The sequence below is a fragment of the Daldinia vernicosa genome (assembly GCF_022497035.1).
Source record: "Daldinia vernicosa strain CBS 139.73 unplaced genomic scaffold F5Y00scaffold_70, whole genome shotgun sequence".
NCBI lineage: Eukaryota > Fungi > Ascomycota > Sordariomycetes > Xylariales > Hypoxylaceae > Daldinia > Daldinia vernicosa.
The window spans coordinates 16,293-41,096 of record NW_025953986.1 but is presented as its reverse complement, the minus strand read 5'-3'; the positions used below and the strand labels follow the sequence as shown (position 1 = coordinate 41,096).

Genomic DNA, 24,804 nt, shown 5'->3' with positions numbered 1-24,804 from the left:
AGCCATATCAACGAGGACGACAAAATGGAAGCCAAACAAACAGCATCGAGCGGATCATTCACAGAGCTTGCACTAGAAATCCTAGATCTTGCCTCCAAGTTAGATAGCCAACTTGCATCCCAAGGTCGAAAACAGACTACCTTTGAATTTGATACTCTCCAGGGCCTTCCAGCTGAAATTAATGCTACGAGGGAGGAGTTCATCAACAAAACGGAGACCGCAAAGCGGCTTGCTCTAGGCGGTGATGGTATTCTTCGAGAATTAATATTCCAGGTATAGTATAGACTTACTTGATTTCCAGCTTCGATAGCTAATGCCGTCTTACTCACACGCCCCTAGTTCACCGATGAGATGACCCTGCGCGCTATCTACGATTTCCGTCTTGCTCAACATGTACCTCTTAATGGGCCAGCAACATTTGAAGAGATAGCGCAAGCAAGCGGATTAGATTCGACTATAGTAGAACGTATCTTACGGCATGCAATGACCAATTATATATTCAGCGAAGCACTTGGTCAGCCCTCAGGACGTGTTGTACATACCGCGTCTTCCCGTCTATTGGCAACAAACCCGGATGCTTTAGCCGCAATTGGTAGTAAGTGTTTATCTCCTGGTGGTTCGCGGATTATCTCAACTAACAAAACACTCTCTCAGTGCTAACGAAGGACTTATCGCCGATTGCCGCCCACCTAAACGAAGCTATTCTCCATCGGCGCGACCTGCCAGCTAGCGAGCGCGATGAACCAACGCAGGCCGCCACGGCACTGGTGCATGGCCCTGGACAAACATATTTCGGGTTGCTAAAAAGCGACGAAGCGCGTGCGGCACGTTTCGCGGGGGCGATGAAATATTTCTCTGAGGGCATAGAGGAAGACGTTAAGCATCTGTTAGCCGGCTACCCGTGGCATATGTTTGATAAAAAAGGGGCTATACTGGTGGATATCGGCGGAGGAACAGGTGGCCCCGCGCACGTCCTCGCCGCAGGTACCCATCATCTGCAAGTGGTCGTCCAAGACCTTCCCGGCCCGGTGACTAAGGGTGCTGAGACGCTACCATCTACACTTATGTCTCGTGTTATTTTCGAGGCGCACGACTTTTTCGAGCCCCAGCCTCGTCGGGATGTAGATGCTTTCTATCTTCGTTGGATTCTACATAATTGGAGTGACAAGAATGCAATACGAATTTTGAAGGCACTCGTGCCAGGGATGAAGCACGGAACAAGAGTAATAATTAACGAGTATGTCCTCAAAGATGGTCCAGAAACCAGGTACACAAGAAAACATCATCGGTTCGTCCCACCCAATTCCTTGATTTTATATTACAATTCTCATACTGATAGTATACTTCCTTTTTCAGGAACTTGGACCTCATAATGTTTGCTGTATGGAATGCCAAGGAACGAACGGAGGCTAATTGGAAAGAGATCATCGAAGCCGTGGACTCTCGGCTTCGATTCAAGGGCTCCCGGCAAATCGAAGGGAGTATACTTTGCATTATAGAAGCAGTATGGGAGGAGCCTGCTACGAAACTTGTGGAGGAATAAGTTCGAGACTTTGCCCATGTCGATTTGATTTGGTAAGACGTGAAGTAAATTAGGATTTGAATTGGCTTAGTAGATTCGAGTTGATGGATTTCTATAAGACACTTTATGATAAACGTTGCGGACAACTGGCGGGGGTGTTGGTTGGACCTGCAAGACTGTTCAACACAGCTATGTCACTTCTTCGAGAAATACCTATAACCTAATACCCCCAGAGAAAACCTTGGTAGATATTATTACACGCTTGCCGACCTCCGTAACCAATGAATAATGCCCCTTGACTATAGCGAATGAGTTGATGTATGCTATCGTATCATTACCAGTGGCTGGCGCTGTAAAAGCAGCAAACCATTAGAGAGGTAATCGACGTAATTATCACTACCATACTAGGTGATAACAATCGCAGTTGAGATAGTAATGATCGTTATATTAAGAGACCAAGTTCTAATTTGCCCTATAAAGTAATGATATATGGGTAGAACACTACTTCATCGGCTTCACATGGCTACCTGTTAATAGCCCTACCAATTATCCCTATCGTCGACCCCGTTGAGTTTGAAAGAGACATACTACCTTTCATTCTGGAAGCATTGCTTCTATTATCCCATCAGCATCTTCCTCCAAAGCTGGCCAAACCTTGATGACTTGAAGTCCAGCATTTTCAAGCAGCGCTCGCCACTGACTCTCGGTTCTCTCCATGCCTGCATTGGCAACCATCATGGTGAGATCAAGCATGGCATGAAAAGTCGATGCCCCCTTTTCTGGAATAATCATCTCATGCAGCAGAAGTTTTGAATATCCTGGAGTCATGGCCGCTTGCACTCGCTTTAGTATCTCCAAGCACATATTGTCAGACCAGTCATGTAAGACGTGATGATAGAAATATGCTCGCGCCCCTATTGAAGATAAGTAAATGTTAACTATCAGATGGTGAAGGCAGCTTACCTATCACTGGCTGTGCAGTAAAGAAGTCGTAGGTCATGCACTCGATGGTACCACCCATGGCCTGTATGTCATCAAATGGAGGTACCATGTCCTGGAAAATCAGGCGTCCTTGATTTGGATATTTTGCGTGGAATGCGAGTGTGTCATGTCCTTTACCGGCTCCTACATCCACGAGAAGGGCTGTGTCTTTACTTGCCCCTTTTAGCAGACGTTCCTCAACTGGATACCAGTCAACCCAATAGCCCCGGGCACCCATTGTACTTCCCATAAATAGGTTGAAGTTATTCGACATGTGGGGGATTGTTGCTATATACTTAAACAAGCTTAGCTTCGTCTGGTACGTATATTGTACCAAGCCATCGCGAGGATCGGTAGGGCAATGATAGTCGACTTCTCGAAGATAGTCTGAGCCTTTATGTGAAGCCACTCCGGTTATTACTTTACTAGTTCATCCCCTCAGCGTTAGCCAATATTGAAGTGTTCGTAATACTCACAGCGTTCTGTAGCCTGCGGCAATTCCATCGGTAGCCATGGCCCTAGTTATAGGAGTGGGCTCCCATACTCTTTCGCCAACCTCGTCAACAAATCCTGTCGATGCCAAGGGTCGTAGGATACGGACTATAAATTGTAAAAAATATTTTTATTAGCGTACTTATACAATTTTGATACTTGGTTTAAACAGCCGTACCAATAAGGAGCTCCTCTCCACTTGAGAGCGACGCCAACTCTTTGGAGCTGACAGTTCCATGCTTTACAATGAGCTTGAACAGACCGAGTTCGACGGCTATTGTAGCAGAAACAGTGATTAATGGCTATCATAGAAGTTAGACCGCATAACATGCAAGCAAATACATTAAATCGGAGCAAATACCGAGTAAGCCAATTCGAGAGCCAGGTTTTCAGGTGGCTCGAGGGCCCTTATGAGGTTCTTGCTTATTGCCAATGCTTCTTTTCTTGCAATCTTGTCATCGTTAGAGAGCTTCGTACTAAGACTACTGAGCTGCGTTATAAGCATAGGTGCTTGCGTGAAATCCATTGTGAGATGGTATCGTAAACGGATACGTCGTAAGCAGTAAAGAAAGATGCGAAAATATCAAATAATGGGATGCGAATTGTAACTTCCATCGCCTTATTTATACATGGGCCCTCACCTAAACATGTATATCCAGACCCTACGGAGCCAGTCTAGTGGGAAACTATTCAATCCTCTTGGATAGATGACTTGACGGACTTCCGAGACATTGCTAGGGCACGATCGAATACTTTCATACAGCATAATGCTTGTAAACCACTCAATCCTGTCTGACATTATATTACGCGGTAGTTTTCGACGGTTCAACGTTACTCCGGATTATAACCCCTTAAGGAGGTAACTTGCGAGTTATCTAGAAAAGTATTCCGAGTCCAATAGCATTAGTCTTACATGGTGTATACGCTAAAATACCTCCTGGTAAACGTATTATGGTTAAAAGTTAGACAGAATACGTCATTCCTATCCTAATGCTTATTTTTGAATGTCGATTTGGTCAACTAGATTGCTCGACAGATATGTTAATTTGAGTATCTCCTTTTCATGTGGAACCTATACAATCTTTACAAGCCTCATAGAGCATGTTTCTACAGCTAGAGACTATTAGGATTTAATAGAATCTTATCCCACTTGTGTGTTCAAATAGGTATCATCGTGTCCTCCTCGAACTCAAAAGCCTTACCAACACTTCGGTCCTTCTCACGGTGTTTCTTTACTCCAGCTTGGCACGTCTGTAGGTTCTCTTCGAAAAGGTCTTCGGTCCACACGTAATACATTCTCTGCGCGGTCTCATCGACAGAACTAGGGAATGAATGTACAGCACCATTTTCAAACCTACGCACTAGTGTCACTGTATCCTCAAGCACGGATTTATCCATCTTAAAGCCGGAATAAAAGGTAGCCAGGTGCTGATGAAATTCTGACAAGGAATGCTTACCACATTTAAATAAGTAATTGATGATCGGTGCCAACACATTCGTGCCACAGAAGGCAGCTAAGTGCTTAATGTACATGTTGGTTGTTATCCTATCATTGACGTGGTTGTGTTTGTGTAACCTATTAGACCTACAGTACCAAAGAGATGGGTAAAGAGATGGGGTAAAGTGTTGGTTCAGTTCCCACCAGACCAGCTCCAGGGGGCTCCTCGGGACATCAGAGCGTAACTCATGCTTGGGGCCAGAAGGGTACCGGGCATCAAAAAGGCAGTGGGAGTCAACAGGGTTCGGGGGGCCATTCCGGAGGAAGCTCTGGGGGCCATACCGGAGCAGGCGCCAGTGGAAGCGGTAAGAAAGGTAACAACCACGAAGGTATAAAGGATATTGAATGCTATTTTCCTTGCTACGAACATGCTAATGGAAGGTGAGTATATTCCGGATCTTATATCATCGTATTTCGTTTTGGATAGGTACCATTTAGCGAGGTAATTATATGCGCCGAAGAGAAATTGGGCTCTTGGGTACCTAGCTACCATATATTCCTGGCTCATAAAAAAAGGGGGCTTGTGGCCATAACTGGGATAGACATATTTCAATGAACACGGCATTTACTTATAACTAATGATTATTAACTTAGGTACCTATTTTCCCCTAATCGAGGCTAAGGTTAATTTTTTTGGCGTTATAATTGAGCATTCATCGCTCCTCTAAAACCTCCGCCTTCGACCTCCTCGCCCATTGGTGTGCCAGGGTCTGACTCGTTCGTGTCTTCTCCCGAAACAGCAGTTCTGTCAAGAATTTGTATAAATATGTCGAAGCACCGTGGTACGAAATACCGTGGTCGCTATCCGTGAAAACTCGCCATTGCATCTTAGCAGGCGACACGCCGGCCCCGACAAGAAGGTCAAGAAGAGCTGCCGTGTTCTGGTAGTGCACATTATCGTCTCCGAGGCCGTGGAGGATGGAGAATCCACCAGCGATATTTTTAAATCCATCCGGCTTCCGTATCGCCGTCTTGTTATATCCGTCTGGGTTTAGTTGTGATGTTTTCATATAGCGCTCCGTGTACATGCTGTCGTAGAATCGCCAGTCGGTGACCGGTGCGACTATCAGACCCAGGGTGAAAACGCCCGAGTCCGCTTCCACTACTTTCGCTGATAGATATCCGCCAAACGACCACCCGAAAATTCCAACCTTCTCTGCATCAATGAAAGAATTTCGAGAAGCTAGTTCCTGCGCGGCCCATATCTGGTCCGCCGCCTCGAACTCGCCTAAGTGGGACGCGACGAGGGCACGGAACTTTCGGCCCTTGTAGCCTGTTCCACGGTTATCAACTGTATATTGAATAAATCCAAGCTCCGGGTCCGACGAGATATACGCGTTCCATCCGATCGACTGAAAAGACTTTGATACCTCCTGCGAGCCCGGTCCTCCATAGGGCGTGAAGAGAACCGGGTATTTTTTCGCGGGGTCAAAGTTAGGGGGAAGCCTCTCCAAGACATTCAAACTGTACCCGTCGGGGTGATCCAAAGTGAAATATGTAATGTTTGGTAAGTTATATTCTTGGATTTTATTCCAGAGGGCGTCGTTCGAGGTTATAGTGCGAAGGGGTGTCTGGGTGTCGTTAATGGCGTACAACTCCTGGTAAGGTACATCGGGCCCTGAATAGCTTAGAATATAATATCCACCACCAGACGAGAATGAGGCGCTCCAGACTGCCGGGATCGTAGCGTCGACGAGCGATTCTGACTTCAAAGTCGAGTATGAAACTGAGTATACGTGCCTCTCAGTACTGTCGGCTTGGGTAGATGTATAATAAACTAACTCGCGTTTGTTATCTACTTTAAGAACCCCTGTTACCTCCCACTCGCCCTGGGTCAGCGGGGTAGCGCTTGAGCCATCAACCGCGTAGAGGTAAATATGCTGCCAACCGGACTCATCCGAAACATCGATATAATATCCCTCCGTGGAACCATTGATTGGCCCGACGAATTTGATGCCGATGTCATTATCCAGCCAACCGTCTGTGCCGTCTCGTTCGCGGACGATTTTAGTGGTGATGCCATCGCCTACGTCAACTCGGACGTGTTTCGAGGTGTCCTGCACACGATTGAAAGCGCGGTAGATAACGCTACTATGTTCAGATGTAACCCAGGCGATTTCACCAATGACTAGATCATCTGCAGGGAATGCGTCGATTGGAACCGCCGATTTCTCTTCGCTATCGACCTTTAGAAGCGTCAAAGACACCGTTGGGTTAGTCGTGCCCACTTTGGGATATCTCAAGTCTAGGAGTCGAGGATACACGGGAGCGATTTCTTGGTTATCCATAAAGTATTGCACGGTGAAAGTTTCAACTCCAGTTTCGTTGAAGCTGAGGTATGCAAGAACCTCGCCGTCGGGAGAAAACCAGATTGCGGAGCGGTCGCCAAATATTTCCTCCTCATATACCCAGTCTGGCACTCCATTAAACAGATCCGGAGAACCGTCGCTTGTAATCTGGGAAATGGTGCCGTTTTTATTTAAGAACAGGTTATTACCACGAACGAAGGCAATCGTATCCCCCGCTGGAGCAAACTCAGCATACTGAATATCACCGACCTGGTCCTCAACCAAGGGTGTCAGCTCGCCCGAAGCTACATCAAGTACTGAATAGTCCGCGAAGTATGAGTGACGATACTGTTTCGTGTAGTTAGTTGCGAAAAGGACCTTGGTGAGGTCCGGACGAATCCAATACTGGGCTACGCCGTCTGGGATCAAGTCAGCAGCGACGAAGGTCGAGCTTTCGCCAGTGACGAAATTCTCAAGGATCAGCGCCCCGCCATCGCCGGCATAGATGTATTGCCCATCCTCACCACCAGATAACCAACTGACAGACGTAGACCTGACGCCGAACTGGTTATTTACCATCGTCTCATTCCAAGTCAGAATTTTGTCTCCATTTCCAGTTGGTTGATGCGGTCGGCGCGCTGGCTCAATGGCAAGCACGGAGCGCACCAACGTCACCCCCACGATAAGCCAAGCAGTGAGTTCCATTGTTGGTGTTGGCTAATTGGGGCGGAATGTTCCAATTATTAACACCAACTGCTTAGAAGATGGGACCTATGTCAGTTCAAGGTCCGTATAAGGGAGGAGAGAGGAGGACAACGGTTGAGACCATGGCCATATATAAATAAAAGGATATCACTACCCTTTTATATTATTGTTTATCTATCGGTATACGGATCCGTAGCTCGCTCGCGATTGTCGCGTAAATTGCGAATTATAAGTAGCTCCAGGCCGCCATACCATGATGCTACCGCGGGGAAAGCATTGCCAACCTAGAATTTCACCCAAGCTTCTTGGTTATCTATCGCCTTTCCTCCTTAGGAATGTAGAAAGCTCACGAGGCTTGCTCCCTTGCTACCTTGGCGGCCAGGAACAATTCATATTCGGATATTCCCCCAGCTTGGCAATAAATATTGGCCAACAACAACGCAGCGATACGCATCGTTAGGATTTAGATCCGAACTGCCGGATCCAAGCAAGCACTCGACCTTCTCAACCTCAAGTATCTATCCAATGTATGTTAACCAACACGGGCCTGCGTTATCACCAGGGCAATTCTCATCAATTATAACTACCGAATTACTTGACTCCTCTTACCAAGTGTATAAAGTAAATGAGCGCGATTCTTTGACATCACATCGCGAAGAATAGTAACTAATTGTTTCAATTGGCTCAATGTGCTCTCATCCTCGGCATGATCCAAGCCATCAATGATACAGAGCATCTTCTTGCCGTTGAGTTCAAGGAGTGGTAATGATTGAATTATTTCCAAGCCAGCATCAAAGCTTCCAGGTCCGCGACCTATGAACGTCTCAAATTTTCTTTTACGCAGGCCTTCCGAGGTGCCAAATTCATCAGGCACGAGAGTAATCAAACTCCAGATGAGCGAGCCAAGGATCTGAAGTAGTACCACATTCGGCGCTTCATTCTGATCCTTTACGTACACCCGGAGAACGACGGCACTCTCGCGGTTACGCACACGGAGGGACTTGGCGAATTCACTCCCGGCATAACTCGCTGAATAGTTGTGGCCCACGCCGTCGAGTACATGGACACTGGGTGCATCTGCCATCCATATACCTATGAGCTTTTTCTGAACCCCCTTTTTATACAACTCGTATGGGAACTGCTTGCGGCAGTCGTATCCTCCTCTGTCCTGAAGAGATTCAAAGTGAGTGACACAGTCTAACGCCGTATCTAGTCCATGTGCGCTCTTTAAGAGCTTATCCTTGGTCATGGTTTGAGACCTGAAAGTATTTTTGACTGATAGAAACGACATCTCGTAAGGGTAAGGAAACTTCACCACCTGGGGTAAACCTAGAGGATTTAGTAGTCAACGAAGAAAATGATGAATCCAGTTCTAGAATACTGCCAGGTTACAGAAGCGCCACGGTATATACGAAACTTTGTCTTTTTCCCCCTTTTCCTTACGGAACTCCCTTTATCACCAATCATAAGTCGGTTCTAAAACTGTCGTTTATGAGATGAAGTGAACAAAGAATACTGTACGTAATAAACACTAGAAATATAAAAAGAAAAAGGATTACAAGTGAATGATAGTTACCTCAAGTAAGGTGCCCAACGTATTTGAAACAAGCTACGGCGATCCCAACTGCTAATCTGCATTGGCACTTGCGTCTTATAGTGATTGCCTCGCCGTATGGTAGATAAGATGGAAAGTCCTGTAGTGATATGTCATGATAGGTAAATGTTAGGTACCTGACTTGTTAGTTTCAACCCTGTTGCTAGAAGGTGCCTCCTCTCGTAGACCAAAGTTTCCCAAAGTTTCCCGCAATAGACCCAATGATCAAACAGGTCCAAAGTAAAACCTTACAACATACAAACTAAAGCAGATACGCTGATTAACGCCTACTGAAGCGCAAAACTTGTTATCTTCTCTAATTCACCTGCTAGGAGCAAGAGCGAATCCCATCTATCATCATGGACCACACGGACAAGCATCCTGAATCGTCCCTTCCATACCCCTTAGAGTCGACAATCCCAGCAAGCCCCGATCTGAAGCCAAAAGGACCAGCAAAACCAGTCGGGCACAAGAAATACCACGCGAAACTAACACGCAAGCATATCAGCACGCCCGATGACCCGTACGCATTCCTGAAGCACTTCGATACTATCTTCCTTATTGACGACTCCAAGTCGATGGAAAAGCACTGGGGCGAGGTCGGCATGTTGCTCGAGAAGATTGCGCCGATATGCACGGAGCGCGATCCAAACGGCGTAGACATCTACTTCGTGAATCACCGCCCGCGCGGCTACCTCATGTATGCGGCTCTAGGATTGGGTGCAGACCGCTCCGGGTACCTGCACATTGGGCAGTCAGTCGGAGTGCCGGGGATGCGTGACAACGTGGCGGGAATTTTCGGCAGCATTAAGAAATTTGGAAGTCACTGCCGTCTCGACCGTCGGCTTAGCTATATCCTCGACCGATATGTGCATGAATATGAACGAAGCCGCCGAGACAAGGGTGCAGGGGCGGGCAATACCGTTAGGCCGCTCAATCTTATCGTCATCACCGCCGGCGTGACGGACGATAACCCGTACGACACGCTGATTCGCACAGCGCGGAAGCTGGACGTGTTAGGCGCACCACCGTATCAAGTAGGTGTGCAGTTCTTTCGCGTAGGCGACGATGAAGGTGCACGTCAAGCATTCGACTTCGCAGACGACGGCTTGAGTGACGCATTCGATATCAGAGATATTGTTGATACAACGACGTGGGGCGGGAAGATGGGTGATTTATCACCCGATGCCGTGTTAAAAGTCGTACTTGGAGCGGTGGAGAGGTCTATTGACAAACAGAAGGAGTAGCATATAATACGTCCAAGCTACATATGCTGCAATCCAGGGTATCTAAGCTCTCTTTCGCCAAGAAAGGGTATGATATGTAAAATTCTTCCACCAGGAACCCGCTGCTTTAGATCGAGTCCAAAAATATATCAAAGGCTTTAAAATACCAGGTCATCCTTCGCTAACTCTAGAAATCAAACCGCATATAGCAAGATATGTACTTTAGCCAGGGTAAATCCGAATAAGTTGACATCATTAGACGGGTTCCAAGCGGCAAAAATGCATGATCACCAAATTCGGTTGGTCCTAAACATTCCACCATCTTCAACTGCGGATGAAGAGCCTCAAGGGTCTTTGGTTCGTCAATGGCCCACTTCCAACTTGACCCCGTGGCTACCAGAGCATCGACCTGGTTTTGAAAAGAGAGCAAAATGGTACCGATATGATCGATAATAAGCTGACCTGATTTGAAGTGGTCAATAATTTGCCGAATCATGCGTTTACCAGACTCTTCTTCCAGAAACATAGCTAACCCTTGGCAGATGATGATTGCGGGACGGTCAACAGGGATCTGCTCGAGCCACGCTTTTTCGGTCGCGTCTGCGGCGATCAGCCGGTAGTCGCCCTCCGGATAGGGAATGAGCTTATTGCGCAGTTCAACGACATCGGGTAGGTCGAGATCTATCCAACGGACCTTGGTCAAGTCTGCTTGGACGCGACGTAAACGATCGTCTAGTCCGCAGGCCAAGTGGACGACCGTTGCTTGCGGGTTGCTTGAAAGGAACTCGGTGGTCCAGCGATCTAAACATAGGGCTCGAAGAGCATATATAGTAGCCTGCGTTTTATATATGCCGAATTTGTCGAAGTCATGGTCGATTTGATCCATAACCCGAATAGAGTCGGTATCGTTAAGGATTGGATGAGCAGATCTTGCGTCCGTGGCTCTCGCTACTAGCGGCCCTATCAAGGTTTCTTGCGGTCCCGTAAAGGTAATTTTCAGTTTATTCCCGGTCTGGTTCTCGCTAGGCGGGGAAGCTATGCCAATGGATTCTGCCATACTGTTTCTCGCGCAGGACGGCGAGTCGTTGATTTGGATGGTTTAGGTAGGTTATTCTTGGTCTAGGGAACATTTGAAAGATATAATAGCAGAACGATTTCGGCAGATGATTTTTATATTAAAGGTTCTACACTCGGTCTAATCCGCATCGTTGCGGGTATGAATACGGCGTATCTGCACTTTTGGAGCCGTATTACATTTTTCGCGACGACTCCGCCTCATGGGCACTTTGATTCGTAGAGGATCGCGTCCTATTGACCCTAGCAATTTAACATCTGATTGGTGAGATAATAGGTATGTTGAAATAGTCCCATATATTGCTAAATCAGTCCTTCGAAAACCTAACGTTGAAAAGGTACGTTGAAAGACATTGGGGGGAGGGGGGAGGGTTGTTCTGAAATGCTCGCTAGAATCTGAGTTTTAGCCCTGGAGTTAGGTTAGGTACGTACCTCAATCTGCCTTTTAAGATGAGTATTGCTATTTCAGTACGAAGGTCCGGGCTAAAAGTCTTGCACATGTGGAGGTCCTTAGCACCGTATTTGAACGTCATCCCTTTTTATTAATACTGTATCAGCCACCTGCTAAGATAAAATTTGGATAGTGGCCCGTACGCTAAGTTTAGGTGGCTTACCACTATATTTATAGCGGCATTAGCCACTACAGCTTAAGTAATACCGTGCGGTCCTTTTTTAACTCACACGTGGTTTGCCAAGATTACATGTGCAAGACTTTTGGCCCGGACCTTCGTAGTAATGGTATTTCAGTAGTAGTCACTTTTAAGAGCAAGATAGGCAGATAAGCAGTATACGGGGCTATCATATACCACCAAGTACCTCGCCCCTCATACAAATTCGTTACTGTACACTTGTATTGTCTGGCAATACCCTTATCTTTCACCCTTTCGTACAATACAGCCTCTTATTTAATTCAATTAATTGAATTCGATTTAAATCGGTCGCATGCATCAATTAAAAAAGATACGGTCGCATCCAATTATTACGAGGTAGGTAAAAGACTAAAAACGAGGTCCCGATATAAGGTTTAAAGGTATAAAGCTGGCTGGCTAGCCAATTAACCAGCTATATTATACGAGGCTATTTAATAACTTAGTATATAAGAGTAGTAGGTTTAGCGGGATTGTCATAAAAGATACATGCGCGGCCAAGTAAATTGTATGGGAAATACATGTAATACTTGTGCGATACCTGCCTATCCCGCTGTTCATGCGATTATGCGGGATATATTAAAAAGGTGGGTCTAAAAGTGACTACTACTGAAATACCATTACTACTGAAATAGCAATACTCTTTAAGATCTAGAGCTCGGCAGGTGCTAACCAGGTGGCATGCAGCAGTTGCCTAGATACATGGTAGCGTGGATGCCTCCAGCTGGTATCCTTCATACACCACATCTCTCCTGACCATGTGCTTAAAGCAAGTAATACCTAGGTACTTTCGAAAGTCATCATCTTTAATCAATAAATTTAATCAATAAACTTACTACCTCTTCTCAAGCTATTGCTTCACGGTATTTTGGTCCACCTCCTGTCAGTCACAATGTCAACTTTCGATGGCATCATCCACGAATTCCCTGACATTAGAGTTGACTTCTTCCGTGGATTCAACCTCCGGCCTCCGTTGGCTTGTTTCTTAAGCCATGTCCATAGCGATCATCTCGCCGGGCTCGATACGCTTAGAAGTCCTTTGTATGAATCTCACACGTCAAGCACCTATCAATTGGCTCACTGGGTATGATCTAGTGTTTATTGTTCGGCCGCTACAAGAGAAATCTTGCTTCGACTTGAAAAGTATCCTTGCCGACTAAACTATGCTAAAGGAATACTCGAGGATCCACGAATGCAAACATATAAGCATCTGGCCAAAGTACTGAAGCCCATTCCTTTGGATACCCCCACCAAGATCGAGCTAGATCCCACCCAGACCATACAAGTTACACTCCTAGATGCAAACCACTGTGCTGGTGCAGTTATGTTTCGTATGTCAGCTTATTGCTCTATTCAACCAGATATTGACTTAGCAAGTAGTGATCGAAGGCAATGGAAACGCTGTCTTATATACGGGAGACATTAGGAGCGAACCTTGGTGGGTAAATTCCATTGCTAGAAACCCTACTATGGTAGAGTACTCTACCGGTCTGAGAACGCTTGACCGTATATATCTCGATACTTCGATATTGAATAACTTCCCTCTGCAGACTAAGGCGGATGGGCTCCGCGAACTTCTAGAAAAGGTTGCACGCTATCCAAAGGATACCATATTCCACATGCAAGCATGGACTTACGGGTAGGGTGTTGTTTTTATTAATCTAATACAAGCTAATCTCCTTCGTAGATACGAAGAGGTTTGGATTGCTCTATCGAAAGCTTTAGACTCCAAGGTACAACATTCTCTCTTTATAGCTGGTAGCGTTGCTAATCATGCCTCAAGATTCATGTCGATAAGTACAAGATGGGGGTTTATAAATCCCTTGCCATCAAATCATCAGATTATCGCTACGCTGCTCAAACTCATTTAACTAAGGAAGCTCCGTATCTTGTCGGCTTCACCTGCGGTAACAACCAACGGGAGGGGTGCCTAACGCTAGACGAAAATGTGCGAATCCATAGCTGTGAGAAAGGTATGGGTTGTAAAGTTATCGAGACCAAGCCGATCGTGTGGATCCAGCCCATTGTCGCACATCTTAAGAATGGGCGAGACATGGCTGAAGTGGGCATTGGTGGAGGCGGGGACGACCTTGCGCAGAAGCCAACCCTTGAAACGGAGGGCATTCGAGCTTTGTTAGAATTGTAAGGGCTGCCCAAGGTACTCTTCTATTCTTTGTGAATTAACAAGGAAGCAGAATCAAACAAAAGGGAGAGGTACTAGGTGATTTAGAGCCTGCGATTACGCAATTCCTTCAAAAAGCAATGTCCGTTTCTAGGGACGTTGACCTCCATGTTGGGAGGTTTAGCTTCGAGGAAGAGTACTCCTTTACGGAAATACTTAACTCGCTTGCTAGGAGAGTTGAAGAAATCCGGAATCCGGTAAACAAGATCAAAGGAGAATACCACTCTGACGTCCTTACAAATGAAATCACATTCCCATACGCTAGGCATTCTTCTTTGCCCGAGCTTCGGCATTTTATTAGGACTTTTAAGCCCACCGATATTTGGCCATGCACGGTGGATCCGAAATCCTGGGCAGAAGAGGGCACTACCATAAGAAAGCTTTTCGGAGATATCTGCACTGGTGATGTTTTTCAGCACGACTTGCTGATGGGCGAAGTATCGGAATTGCGACCAAAGTCGCACGGAGAGAATAGGGAAAATTCACCCGAGACTCAGTCTACGGCTGATTTCCGCACAGGAAATCCCTCTAGCCCAATAATCCCATCCCCTGATGCCCTCGAGTACCGCAGATCTGATAGTATAGACGGTGTATCCGTAAGAATTTCACCCAGGAGAGGCCAATTGCAGCATCAGAGCCCTAACATATCGTCACTACGCCGTTACTCGCAGACCTCTCAGGCGCGGGTGGTACAGACCTCCTTTTCCTACGAATATAAGCGCGACAACAATTCCTTCCAATACGGCCGATATACACATCTTACAGACGCCGACGAACAAAGCGAATTAAATTTACAGGGCTCTCAGGGTTCAGAGATATCCGACTATTCATACGAGACTAGGCTACGCGCCTATCAAGCAGCCCGGGCTAACATGAAGGGTGATGGCGCTTGGAGAACTATAAATCTCATCTCCACCACGGATAATCACAGTACGGTTGACCCGGAGCTATGAGGTTTATGACGGGTAGATACGTATATGGTAAACAACTGGCGTATGGTCGGCGCTTGGGAGTAATGGTAGTAATTGGCAAGGCGCACATGTTTTATCTTGGGAGATACCATTTGCTTCATAGAGGTCCCAAATACATTCAAATTCTCCTTCAAGCTTTAACCAACTACTTTTTCGCTTGATAAATATGTTCGCTCGCCAATGCTGTCATGTCAGGTCGTCCTATACACACATAGTCCCATTCATATCGCTTCTACATTACTCGGCATTGCCCCTGGCGACATCGTTTTGCTTCTCCCGTTTGACTTCTCCGAGACTCGAAACTCGCCGCCTAAGCCAGTTTCTTGTCTATCTTAACGAGTAGCACGCCCTCGCTTTCTCGACCCCGGTTATCGAAGAGATGCACGAATCGGTGTCCACTACGTAGCCGGTCCAGCCGAATGCAAGCCCAAGCAGCCAGGTCGTCGCGACCGATCTCGTCGTCCTTGATTAGGAACCGTACGAAAGCTAGCTCGGGTACGACACCAGAGATACCTTTGGCTACGGCGAGCTTCTCGGACTTGAAGTCTGGGTGGATCCCGCGCTGAGTCTTGGTGCGCGCCTTGTACTCGCCCTCCTTGGCTCTCGTCGACGAAGAACCTGCGGCTGCGGCAGTTCCAGTTAAGGAGAGATGCTCATCGTGCGGCGGCTCCGTGTGCAGCTCGATCTTGACGTATGGTTTAAATCCGCTCTCCTTATCATCCTCTTCAGGCATCGGTAAGTTTTGCGCCGCGAGGACGGTGATGGTGAGATCAAGTGTTTGGTGCAGGATTGTCTCCGATGCGGGGATGGGTGCCGCCTTGTTCTCTTCATCGTCGATAACTACGGGCTTCCGACCGCGGTATCCTTCGGGCTTTAATACGTATCCACCGGTACCGGCGAACATACCCTCGTTTAACATCATTCCCTCATCCCACTTCTGCCAGTTAAGCGCGACGATCTGGATGCCCTTCCTCCAGAAAGCAAGGGGGTCCAGGTTAGAAGACCCGATACGCATGCCAGACGGGTATGTCCTCATCAAGTACTCGCGGTTATGTTCAAAAAGCCTTGCCGCTTCGTTCTGGTGGACCTCGGCTACTCCGCTCTCTGACAGCGAGAATATGTGTGTCGGCATGGACGCCTCTGGTTGGGACAAGGATTTAAACGACACGCCCCGCGTATACACGCCCAGTGCCGATAACGCCTGGATGATCTTAGAGGCCTTCTTGGCCTTTTGCTGTGTGGTAGTCTTTGATTTGGGGTCGGCTGCGGCGCCGGGCGGAAGCCGGTCTACGGATTCCACGTCGGGTGCGGATGCGAGAGCGTTAGGCGGCGCGTACTTGACCTTAACAAGGATCTTGTGGCGTAGATCACCGGGCGCAGGGAGGAATTTCGCGTCGTCTTCCGTTTGGGGTAATAAAAAGCCGGCCCAGACCTCGTTGATAATACGCACCATAGCCTCCTGCTGCTCCTGGTTACAGTGGACTTCGAGACTGACGATCAGTGGTAGGTCCGTGACAACGAAAGCACATTCTCTAATAGCCATGCAGACTTCACGGAATGAGACTTCTTTGGTGAGCGTATAACCGTGCAGAACCCGGGGTTCGACTGCGGTTGCTTGCGGACTCAGCGTTTTCTTTAGCGGGGCTCCGATGGAGGGATCCCCTTCCTTCTTCGCCGCCGTAGACTCCGGCTCCGCCGAGTTCTTCCCCGTGAGACGCTTTCCTATTGATGTCTTCTCCAGCCGGTTAGCCAGCGACCCAGGGAGTTTTGAAGCGATCTTCTCGCTGCGGCTCATTTTTCTCTTGGCCTTAAGTTCCCGAGTTTCATCATCCTCGGAACTGTCTGAGCTATCCGATGTGTCGACATCTGACTCGTCGCCGTCCCAGACATCAATCTCAACACAACGACAGCCGCGTAGCAAGACGTTTCGGTATGCATCTGCATCGGAATCACTGTTCAGCTGATTTCCAGTCAGGTAGGTATTGTGGCTAGAGCTGATATAATAACTAGCCAAGGGCCACGATAAACGATGGGGGTCTAAGGCTGCCGGTGCCAGCGCGTTGGCCGCGGACGATGTCATGTAGTGTAAGAAACCAGCAAAGTCGAGGGAGTCCCGAGTTGCGATATCGCCTGAGGGGTCTGTCACCTTATCGGCTTGGACATGGTGCAAAAATTCGACGATAGAGTCCTTATGCCAATTCTTGTCGGTAGGAGAAGCATATGTGGTGTAAATCTGGTCCAGGTATTGCAATATAGATGTCCGTATTTCCTTGATGTTAACATGTTCAGCACCGGGCTGACCGCCTCCAGCTTGGTGGAGCGATTCGCTCGGCGGGAGGGGTACTGTCTCTGCCATGACGATGTTATTCACGATAAAACCACACAAGCAAAAATACGCTCACGTCCTATGAATAATAGTATGGTGGGTTTAGTTAGTCGAAGATCAAAGCAAGAATGATGTTAGTAATCCCAATATTGCAGCAATATGTATAAATCTAGAAAGGGGAAGAGAAGTCAGCAAACAACACATTAACCCGCATAAGTACTACTACTAGTGAATCGTGTGGTGCTAGCATCTGTGACGTCTCATGGTGACCCAGCGAACCTGATTCAGCCCAAGGCCTTAGCGAGTTAAACGCGCTGCAAAAGCCCCACCAATTCTTTGGATTATTTGGGCTTGGCCTGGATCTAGACAGCTGGGGAGTAGAGGGACATGAAACGTCACTAGCAGCAGGTTTTCCTTGTAAGGAATAGACCAAGAAATGTATTGGTAGATACTGAGTAGATAAATATCGCCATGTATCTTGCACATTGTTTAAAGTGTTGCGTCAGCAATTCTTGTTTATGAAGTTGATAGGTTGTTGATAGGAGATATGCAGGTGGTTGACACTTCAGCAATGATTGTACGATAATGCATAACTGGCCAAACCCGATAACCCAATATCATATTAAACAGAGTTCTACTAAGGAGACATAAAGTGGGTCAACAAAAGTGATTCATGGCATTAGGTAACCCCCTGACTTGGTTCCCCCCTATTTTGATATCTGATCTAAGCCGACCTGAAATTCAAAATTCAAAAAAGCAAAATATAACAGCAAGGAAGCCTATTGGCTAAATACCACGTTATATATATCGTGAGGGACATAAGTTGATTAATTGTACGAATTATATGATTGTTCTTTTGGCCCTTCAAAAAGCTTTCACGAACAAAGCTTTGTTGATATTTTAGACATTGCCTCCCCGAAGCTTACATATATCACAAGAACTTTCTGCTACTTTTCGAATGTGTTTGTCGTCACTTTTGTCATTCTTTTGCGATCCGAACAAGAATATCATAGTACTATCTCAGCCTTGCTGTCGTAGCATTGAACTTTGACCTTTGTCGAGAAGTCAAAAGAAAATTAAAAGCAACATTAGCGTAAATGACGCCAAATCTTTACTGTTCAGTTCCAAGCACTGTATAGATAAATTTGTCTAGGACAATACTCCAACAGCTGTCTGGCAGAATCTATTGTGTCATAGGTGACGAAGATTCTCGGTGATGGGAGAAAGAAAAGGGACTCTATAATTTAAAACTCATAATATAAAGACTTGTCTAAAATACGAATTATCCGCTTGGTCTTTTAGTACAATTGTAAATGCTTTATTCAGCTATAAATAAACAAAGCTATTGTCCCATAGTGATGAAAAACGGCGTCGAATGTACCGTTGTTGTGTAATAAATACTTCAAGGCGCAATGTCCAATTGTATGCATAAGCGCACGCAATCAAGATACCATCCGAGTAAATTATTTTCTACATGCAAAAAGGTTCATCTCCTCACCCTGTTTTGATCTTTAAAAATTCCCATTTAATTCTAACTGCAACTTGTCACTTGTATTTTAGGCTTCTAAAACAAAGTGCAAACAAACTACTAAACCACGGTCAAAAATCGCATCCCGCACCATGGATGTTAATCGAATCCACCTCTTGATTATCCAACTTCGCAAACGGATTAGAGGATTATCTTTGATTCAAGATCGTATCCAAGATGACGTAAATGATTTCAAAGATGGAGATCCGAAGCTCAGGGAGATTTTCGAGGAAACTCGCCAACACTATCTCGATCTCCTGGGTATCACAGTTGAACAACTACGTGAGGCAATGGAGACGTCTGAGATCGAGCTCCCACCTGAAGAGATTTTCGTCGAGAGAATAATGAGGAGAGTTAGGCCGATTACGAAACGGTATCTCGAGCGACTCGTCCAGACAGGAAAAATCACCAAATGCGACATGGAGTGTATAATCGACGGAGAATACACCAGCGTCGAGGCGTTCTTCGAAGACGTATACAACAACGTTGAATCATTTGGCGATAAAGATAATACGAATTCCTCTTCAAATACTACACAGTCAACATCCAAAATCGAAATATACGACGAAGATGGGTTCCTAACACTCATCGATGGTGCCAATCAAGATGGTGAACAAGGGGATTCTGAAGATGATAACTCCGATCCTCAGAAAAAATCGCCTACGGATGAACCAGGGACGTTGGTCCTAAGCTCAGGGGACATAATACCCCCGATGAAGCTAGAAGCACCGGACAAGCCATCAGAGGATATAGAAAACGAGATAGAGAAACAGCCATCTCCTAAGGCATCGAAATTGGATTTTTCTGCGCCAGATATCTTATCAGAAGAAGAGAAGGCCGCGCCAGAAACAGAAAGCAGCGATTCCAATACTTCAGACGGAAGCTCTGCAGTCGACTGTCCCGTGGATGACAAAGAAGCCAGCTTGCCAGACGTAGGAACCTCCGATCCTGATGACTCGGACGTAAGCTCGCTACTGAATGGTTCTGTGGACGAGGAAGAACCCCCGCAGCCTTTCCTCCGTGCAATCCCCAAGACGAGCGCACACGCGGACGGCGACTCGGATGAGCAAAAAGAGGGCAGCAACAGTAGCGACGATATACTGGATACTTGGCTACCATCCCACCAGATGTTCTACTGGCAGTATGAGATCATCTTCGCCGCAATATTGACCTCGTTCAGATTCAAGGAGAGATTCCAGTCCGCAAGGGACGCCTACAAGGCCGATCCATTTGCCGATTGGGACTAAGGGAAGCCGACGCTTTGTACTTAGGAATATGGACCTACCCAGTTCAAAGGTTATCTTGCCAATATATGTTGGCTGGCTATTGCTGGCGTGCGCGTACCATGATGTGCAAAAGATAGGGCAAGGGACGTTCGACTGAAGTAGGTAGCTAGTACCTACTAAACGAAAGAAAGTAAATAAATCGTTCACAAGTAATTAGGCTTATAGTTAACTTGATCTGGATAAGGAGTGACTATATGTATCATGATGTACCTATATGCAAACCCAGTGACGCTATGCTATTAACATTGAACAATTACATTTTCGCATAAACATGACGTTTCTCTTCCTACTATCCACCTCCACCTCCATCTCCATCCCCAAATTTTCACTCTCTCCCATCCGCCGTCGTTAACAGCTTAGAACTGGAGAGAAGTAACGGGCCAGCTAACGTCAGGGGAGACAACGGCATTGTTCTCGAACTGCTTGTCGGTGTACGCGGGCCAAGCAATGAGCTTCTGGGCCTCGTCGACGACGCTCAAGGTAGTGAAGCCGTTGCCGGGGCCGAATTGGCCGCTCCAGCCGGTACCGACGGTGTAAGGGCCGCAGATGTTGCCGCTGCTGTCGGTCTCGCTGGCAGGGACGTTGCCGGCGCCCTTGACGGTGAACTCGCAGGGAGTGGGGTCGGCTAGGTGCGTGTTGATGCTGAAGGTCCAGATGCACTGGGTGTTGGCGGCGTCGCAGCCGCGCTTGATGCTCTCGATAGTCCAGTCAGGGACATCAGCCACAGAGGTTTTAGCCTCAGGAGAGGGAGTGGGAGCTGCCATGGCAGTGGCGGCGAAGATGGCGGCAATGGCGGTGCTGGTGAACTTCATGGTGGCGTTTGAAGTGTTGTTTAAAGTTTTAGGTATTAAGATTAAAAGTCGTAATGATTATTTGAGCGAGTGAAGTGTTCGTAGTGGTGATGGTGATGGTGATGAGATAGAAGCATATTGGTAGGAGGTTCGCAAGCTTTTTATACAAAAGCGTCCAAGAGCCATCATAATCATGTCCAGTTCTTCCGTAATGTTGACCTATCAACATGATGGGCGAGTTTCGCTATACCCTATTCGACTCGGCCATCAAAGAGATCCTGTGGTCGAAGCTCGTATTGATGTAGCGGGTCTTTCGTTCGTCTTTCCATAGTCACATGACAGGGACAGCGCGAGATCCATCAAGAGACCCATGAATCTTGATTTCTACCGGAATACATAGGTAGCTAGCGAATGTAACGGCGAGGGTGCGGCTCATGCTCGTATTCAGCAACCCCAGACTTTCTTTGTGCGGGTGGCACGGGACTGTCGGGACATGGTATGGTGATCTTGGAACTTGGAATGTAGCCCCATCCGTTTACAGCTCCTCCCCACACGGCAATGATCGTCGGCCGCAGCCCTATAGGTTGTTGAGCTATGGTCTCGGCATACATAGTGTATATCAGAGACTAGCCTAGCCAGCGTGGCCCGGCTTAGCGAATAAGCTGCGGATTGGCTGGACAGCTGTTGCAACGTAGCAATGGAAGCCATTTAACCTTAATGTTAAAATATATTTTTGGTTCTTCCGCGGAGAGGCTTAGATTCTGGAAACATTCTAGAAAAGACCGTATCCTGCCAAATGATACCTGTGCCGAATTTCGTCTTTCTCCCGTCCCTCATCTACGGATGTATGAGTCCGATAATTATCTACTCTCTCTACTGAATAATCGGCTTTCCATAATTGTAAAGGCAAGCCAAGCTTCACCCTTTGCGACTATTTGGTTGATACGAGTTTTCCAAGAGAATCCATATCACAGGGTCCAAGCCATACTACTACGCCGTATTGGATGATGATACGACCGTGTATCCTCAAGCTGACAATAAGGCCACAGGTGTAGCCACATTTATTTTACAGCTGACCCTAATTCAAACATAATTGGGCCAAGGTTATAGTGCATTTGCTGGCTATTGATGTGTCTCTTGGCAGAGGATATAGGTATTACCACTAAAAAGCGCGAATAACGCGGTCAATGAAACGAGTGTATATACCTTAGGTAGGTACCTAAGATCCGACGAATCTGAAAATGAGCGTAAATCCTCCCCAAAATATGGCCTATTTACCTCTTAGTAGACGAAAGGGAAGCCCTCCGAATATACCTCTTTGACTTGCATCCGGAAGGCTAAGAGATCCATCTACATCATTTCCGACGAGAGTGACACTCCACGGAGTGTAGCTTAAAGTTAATCAATCTGAAGACGAATGTACTTCAAAATCCCGTACTCTTTCCAACGACTGTTTTCGTTGGAAACCGGTTTCTGAGTTGTCGCTTCAGCAATAGGGGGCTGAGATGATTTTCCCAATGGCTTGACCTCTTGTTCCACGAGGGCTATCCCGGCGTGCCGGAGTGACTTGCCGTTAGCATCAATAGCCTCGGCAGAGATTGCAGTCACATTTTCATCGCGAATTCGAAGCGAGGTCTCAAAGCTCGTTCTCTCCGCCTCGCCGACGAACTCTTTAGAACCAAACTCGTCAAGGATAGCGTAGAACCTCCACGTTCTGGTCTCCGTGTCGCCATTCCAACTCACGTAGGCAGTCACACCTTCTTCGTCGCTCAGGGCAACAATAGCTGGCTCCTCGTTGGGAATACCAGTCCAATTGTACCGAAAGGCGCGGTAGTTCTCAACACCAAGGCCAAGGTAGCCAGAGTCCATGTAAGAGTGGAAGATGGCTGTACCATTGGGTAGGTACTCAGTCACAGCGCCCGAAGAACCCCAGTTCACCAGGACATTTCCGTTTGGAAGCGTCTGAATAGAGCCCTGGGACTTGGATAATAGGTCATCGGGTGGAAAGAAAGCTTGCACTAATTCGGCTTCCCATGAAGTAGTGTTCACCTTGATGATCTTCCCACTGCTTGTCGGAGCTGTGTGAACTTCGGATCCTCCACTGTGCTCAGTTCCATGTGCGCTGTTGTCGTAGAGGCTAATGATTTCAACATCATCATATTGGCTTATAAATCGGGCATGATGTTGAAAGCAAAACTCAGCATCTTTCGGAACCTTGAAAGAGCTGTCTTTGCCGTTCAATTTCCAGATAATTCTTCCGTCGGTGCCGTTGATCTTGTGGATGCTGCATGCATCGCGCGCGGAAATGAGATAGTTACCCTCCGAGTCTTTGTCAACGCTGTTGATGTGGAAGTAATCCCAGGCATCGGAGCTGTTGAATCCAGAGCCCGCTTGGCCTGGGTTGATCGGCAATATTGCCTCTGTAATTGATTAGAAATTCTCCAGCGCAGTCATTTACGATGTGTTTGGACGCACCATTGGGGGAAACGTAGTCCAGACTTGCCCATTCAAATAATAGTTTACCAGTTGCGATATCGAGTTCTGCGAATTTAATTAATGAAAGTTCTTGACTATGTTAGCACGACTAGAAGCGCATACCTTGGATGATTGAATTGACAATCCATTGTTGTTCGGCACTCCCACCCCAGGCCGTCAGATCGCGAGCAACAGGCTGATATATCTGGATGAGCCCTGTTTCCTCGTTGATAATATGAAATTCGTGCTTATCTACTAGCTTGTGGTTGCCAGCCCGAAGCTCTCGAATCGTCTCGTAGTGATCATCCATGATGGTAATATGGCCGTGGCCGTGACCATATCCCGGATTGTGATCACCTTCGAAGCTGAACAGGATATCTTTGCCTCTCCAGCGGCCCGCTTGAAAGTTGGTTGACCAGATGCTGTAGATACCGTATCCGGACCACACTAAGTCACCATTGTCGCGGAATATATACGGGCCAGCTTGCCTGGGACCGTGCTGCTCTGTAGGCGTGTCCGGAAAGCCAGCAAAGGGGGCGACGAACAGGTACCCCTTTTCAACGTCTTTAGTTGCTGGGATTGTAATATTCAATCTTGGGGGAGCAAGGTCCGATCGAGATTTGAATTGCCAATCCGCCGCGGCTGGGACTGATAACACCAATGCCGATTCTAGTAGGAGAGTAGGCTTCATGGCGGTATGCAAAAGGGGTAAATACTACCTATGTCAGAAAGCGACTCCATTGCGTTATGTTAAAGGAGGGTACATTAACCTTGGTTTGATACAATATCCCTAGATAGCCACTCCCAATAATTGAATGGAAATTGATAAAAATCTTTAATTGTTTGTTGCTAACTGTAGTAGAATGTCGAAAAATATGTAGGTCGGGGTCAGGAGTTCGAGGAGAGTACATCATCTATATTCACATAATATGAGCCTCCAACTTACACCACACATTGCCAAGTTATAATACCTCTACTAAGTACCGGTGTGACTCACCAGAAGTAGTGAAATCAGCGAACTGTTAAGGAAAATTTTACTCTCTGCAATTATGACGCACTATAGCTAAATCGGCCGATGGCTTGAAGAGATGATATAGATCTAAGTCGAATAGCGATGGAAGAATCCACAATGGCATCATTTTAGCCTACATATCACTAACCAGTAAGTGGTAGTATATATGCAAGGAACCGTGTCTTTATGTCATAGGTCCATTCTTC

At 46.8% G+C, this 24,804-nt stretch overlaps 11 protein-coding genes across 11 annotated transcripts; 4 read left to right on the top strand and 7 right to left on the bottom strand.

Moving 5' to 3' along the window:
• Window positions 1-24: 24 nt before the first annotated feature.
• F5Y00DRAFT_273866 (putative O-methyltransferase) lies at window positions 25-1,776 on the top strand (the record flags this gene model as incomplete). The annotated part of the gene is made up of 4 exons (XM_048013248.1): window positions 25-273; window positions 340-595; window positions 655-1,288; window positions 1,357-1,776. 4 exons carry the CDS (start codon window positions 25-27, stop codon window positions 1,541-1,543), a joined length of 1,326 nt encoding a protein of 441 aa, XP_047860562.1. The 3' UTR covers window positions 1,544-1,776.
• Window positions 1,777-2,116: 340 nt separating this feature from the next.
• Window positions 2,117-3,521, bottom strand: F5Y00DRAFT_266360 (putative O-methyltransferase; the record flags this gene model as incomplete). The annotated part of the gene is made up of 5 exons (XM_048011926.1): window positions 2,117-2,436; window positions 2,486-2,928; window positions 2,980-3,103; window positions 3,174-3,297; window positions 3,357-3,521. The coding sequence occupies 5 exons, from the start codon at window positions 3,519-3,521 to the stop codon at window positions 2,117-2,119; spliced, it is 1,176 nt and encodes a 391-aa protein (XP_047860561.1).
• Window positions 3,522-5,099: 1,578 nt separating this feature from the next.
• Window positions 5,100-7,687, bottom strand: F5Y00DRAFT_248231 (dipeptidyl peptidase IV N-terminal region-domain-containing protein). Its single transcript, XM_048009407.1, has one exon. The coding sequence runs from the start codon at window positions 7,484-7,486 to the stop codon at window positions 5,147-5,149; it is 2,340 nt and encodes a 779-aa protein (XP_047860560.1). The 5' UTR covers window positions 7,487-7,687; the 3' UTR covers window positions 5,100-5,146.
• Window positions 7,688-8,045: 358 nt separating this feature from the next.
• F5Y00DRAFT_196116 (uncharacterized protein) lies at window positions 8,046-9,108 on the bottom strand. Its single transcript, XM_048005261.1, has one exon. The coding sequence runs from the start codon at window positions 8,775-8,777 to the stop codon at window positions 8,070-8,072; it is 708 nt and encodes a 235-aa protein (XP_047860559.1). The 5' UTR covers window positions 8,778-9,108; the 3' UTR covers window positions 8,046-8,069.
• Window positions 9,109-10,497, top strand: F5Y00DRAFT_196121 (uncharacterized protein). The gene has a single exon (XM_048005263.1). The coding sequence runs from the start codon at window positions 9,440-9,442 to the stop codon at window positions 10,325-10,327; it is 888 nt and encodes a 295-aa protein (XP_047860558.1). The 5' UTR covers window positions 9,109-9,439; the 3' UTR covers window positions 10,328-10,497.
• On the bottom strand, window positions 10,411-11,730 carry F5Y00DRAFT_196118 (putative polyketide synthase protein). The gene has a single exon (XM_048005262.1). The coding sequence runs from the start codon at window positions 11,361-11,363 to the stop codon at window positions 10,494-10,496; it is 870 nt and encodes a 289-aa protein (XP_047860557.1). The 5' UTR covers window positions 11,364-11,730; the 3' UTR covers window positions 10,411-10,493.
• Window positions 11,731-12,669: 939 nt separating this feature from the next.
• Window positions 12,670-15,162, top strand: F5Y00DRAFT_273864 (Metallo-hydrolase/oxidoreductase; the record flags this gene model as incomplete). The annotated part of the gene is made up of 6 exons (XM_048013247.1): window positions 12,670-13,068; window positions 13,123-13,358; window positions 13,408-13,666; window positions 13,715-13,760; window positions 13,811-14,169; window positions 14,223-15,162. Exons 1-6 carry the CDS (start codon window positions 12,920-12,922, stop codon window positions 15,160-15,162), a joined length of 1,989 nt encoding a protein of 662 aa, XP_047860556.1. The 5' UTR covers window positions 12,670-12,919.
• Window positions 15,163-15,326: 164 nt separating this feature from the next.
• Window positions 15,327-17,670, bottom strand: F5Y00DRAFT_196086 (PLC-like phosphodiesterase). Its single transcript, XM_048005260.1, has one exon. The coding sequence runs from the start codon at window positions 17,534-17,536 to the stop codon at window positions 15,491-15,493; it is 2,046 nt and encodes a 681-aa protein (XP_047860555.1). The 5' UTR covers window positions 17,537-17,670; the 3' UTR covers window positions 15,327-15,490.
• A 1,252-nt stretch (window positions 17,671-18,922) lies between these two features.
• Window positions 18,923-20,472, top strand: F5Y00DRAFT_248222 (uncharacterized protein). Its single transcript, XM_048009406.1, has one exon. The coding sequence runs from the start codon at window positions 19,127-19,129 to the stop codon at window positions 20,279-20,281; it is 1,155 nt and encodes a 384-aa protein (XP_047860554.1). The 5' UTR covers window positions 18,923-19,126; the 3' UTR covers window positions 20,282-20,472.
• On the bottom strand, window positions 20,473-21,232 carry F5Y00DRAFT_248221 (small secreted protein). The gene has a single exon (XM_048009405.1). It carries the CDS (start codon window positions 21,130-21,132, stop codon window positions 20,677-20,679), a length of 456 nt encoding a protein of 151 aa, XP_047860553.1. The 5' UTR covers window positions 21,133-21,232; the 3' UTR covers window positions 20,473-20,676.
• A 670-nt stretch (window positions 21,233-21,902) lies between these two features.
• F5Y00DRAFT_248220 (ASST-domain-containing protein) lies at window positions 21,903-24,609 on the bottom strand. Its single transcript, XM_048009404.1, has 3 exons — window positions 23,710-24,609; window positions 23,587-23,652; window positions 21,903-23,531 (listed from the first exon to the last, which is right to left on the bottom strand). Exons 1-3 carry the CDS (start codon window positions 24,275-24,277, stop codon window positions 22,510-22,512), a joined length of 1,656 nt encoding a protein of 551 aa, XP_047860552.1. The 5' UTR covers window positions 24,278-24,609; the 3' UTR covers window positions 21,903-22,509.
• Between the last annotated feature and the right edge of the window lie 195 nt (window positions 24,610-24,804).

Excerpts from the sequence above, each read along its gene's own strand:
- F5Y00DRAFT_248231 (XM_048009407.1), bottom strand. The coding sequence starts at position 7,486 with ATGGAACTCACTGCTTGGCTTATCGTGGGGGTGACGTTGGTGCGCTCC.
- F5Y00DRAFT_196116 (XM_048005261.1), bottom strand. The coding sequence starts at position 8,777 with ATGTCGTTTCTATCAGTCAAAAATACTTTCAGGTCTCAAACCATGACC.
- F5Y00DRAFT_196121 (XM_048005263.1), top strand. The coding sequence starts at position 9,440 with ATGGACCACACGGACAAGCATCCTGAATCGTCCCTTCCATACCCCTTA.
- F5Y00DRAFT_196118 (XM_048005262.1), bottom strand. The coding sequence starts at position 11,363 with ATGGCAGAATCCATTGGCATAGCTTCCCCGCCTAGCGAGAACCAGACC.
- F5Y00DRAFT_196086 (XM_048005260.1), bottom strand. The coding sequence starts at position 17,536 with ATGGCAGAGACAGTACCCCTCCCGCCGAGCGAATCGCTCCACCAAGCT.
- F5Y00DRAFT_248222 (XM_048009406.1), top strand. The coding sequence starts at position 19,127 with ATGGATGTTAATCGAATCCACCTCTTGATTATCCAACTTCGCAAACGG.
- F5Y00DRAFT_248221 (XM_048009405.1), bottom strand. The coding sequence starts at position 21,132 with ATGAAGTTCACCAGCACCGCCATTGCCGCCATCTTCGCCGCCACTGCC.
- F5Y00DRAFT_248220 (XM_048009404.1), bottom strand. The coding sequence starts at position 24,277 with ATGAAGCCTACTCTCCTACTAGAATCGGCATTGGTGTTATCAGTCCCA. Across the intron at positions 23,653-23,709 it reads TGTCAATTCAATCATCCAAG|AACTCGATATCGCAACTGGT; the intron begins GTATGCGCTTCT and ends TTAAATTCGCAG. Across the intron at positions 23,532-23,586 it reads GGACTACGTTTCCCCCAATG|AGGCAATATTGCCGATCAAC; the intron begins GTGCGTCCAAAC and ends AATCAATTACAG.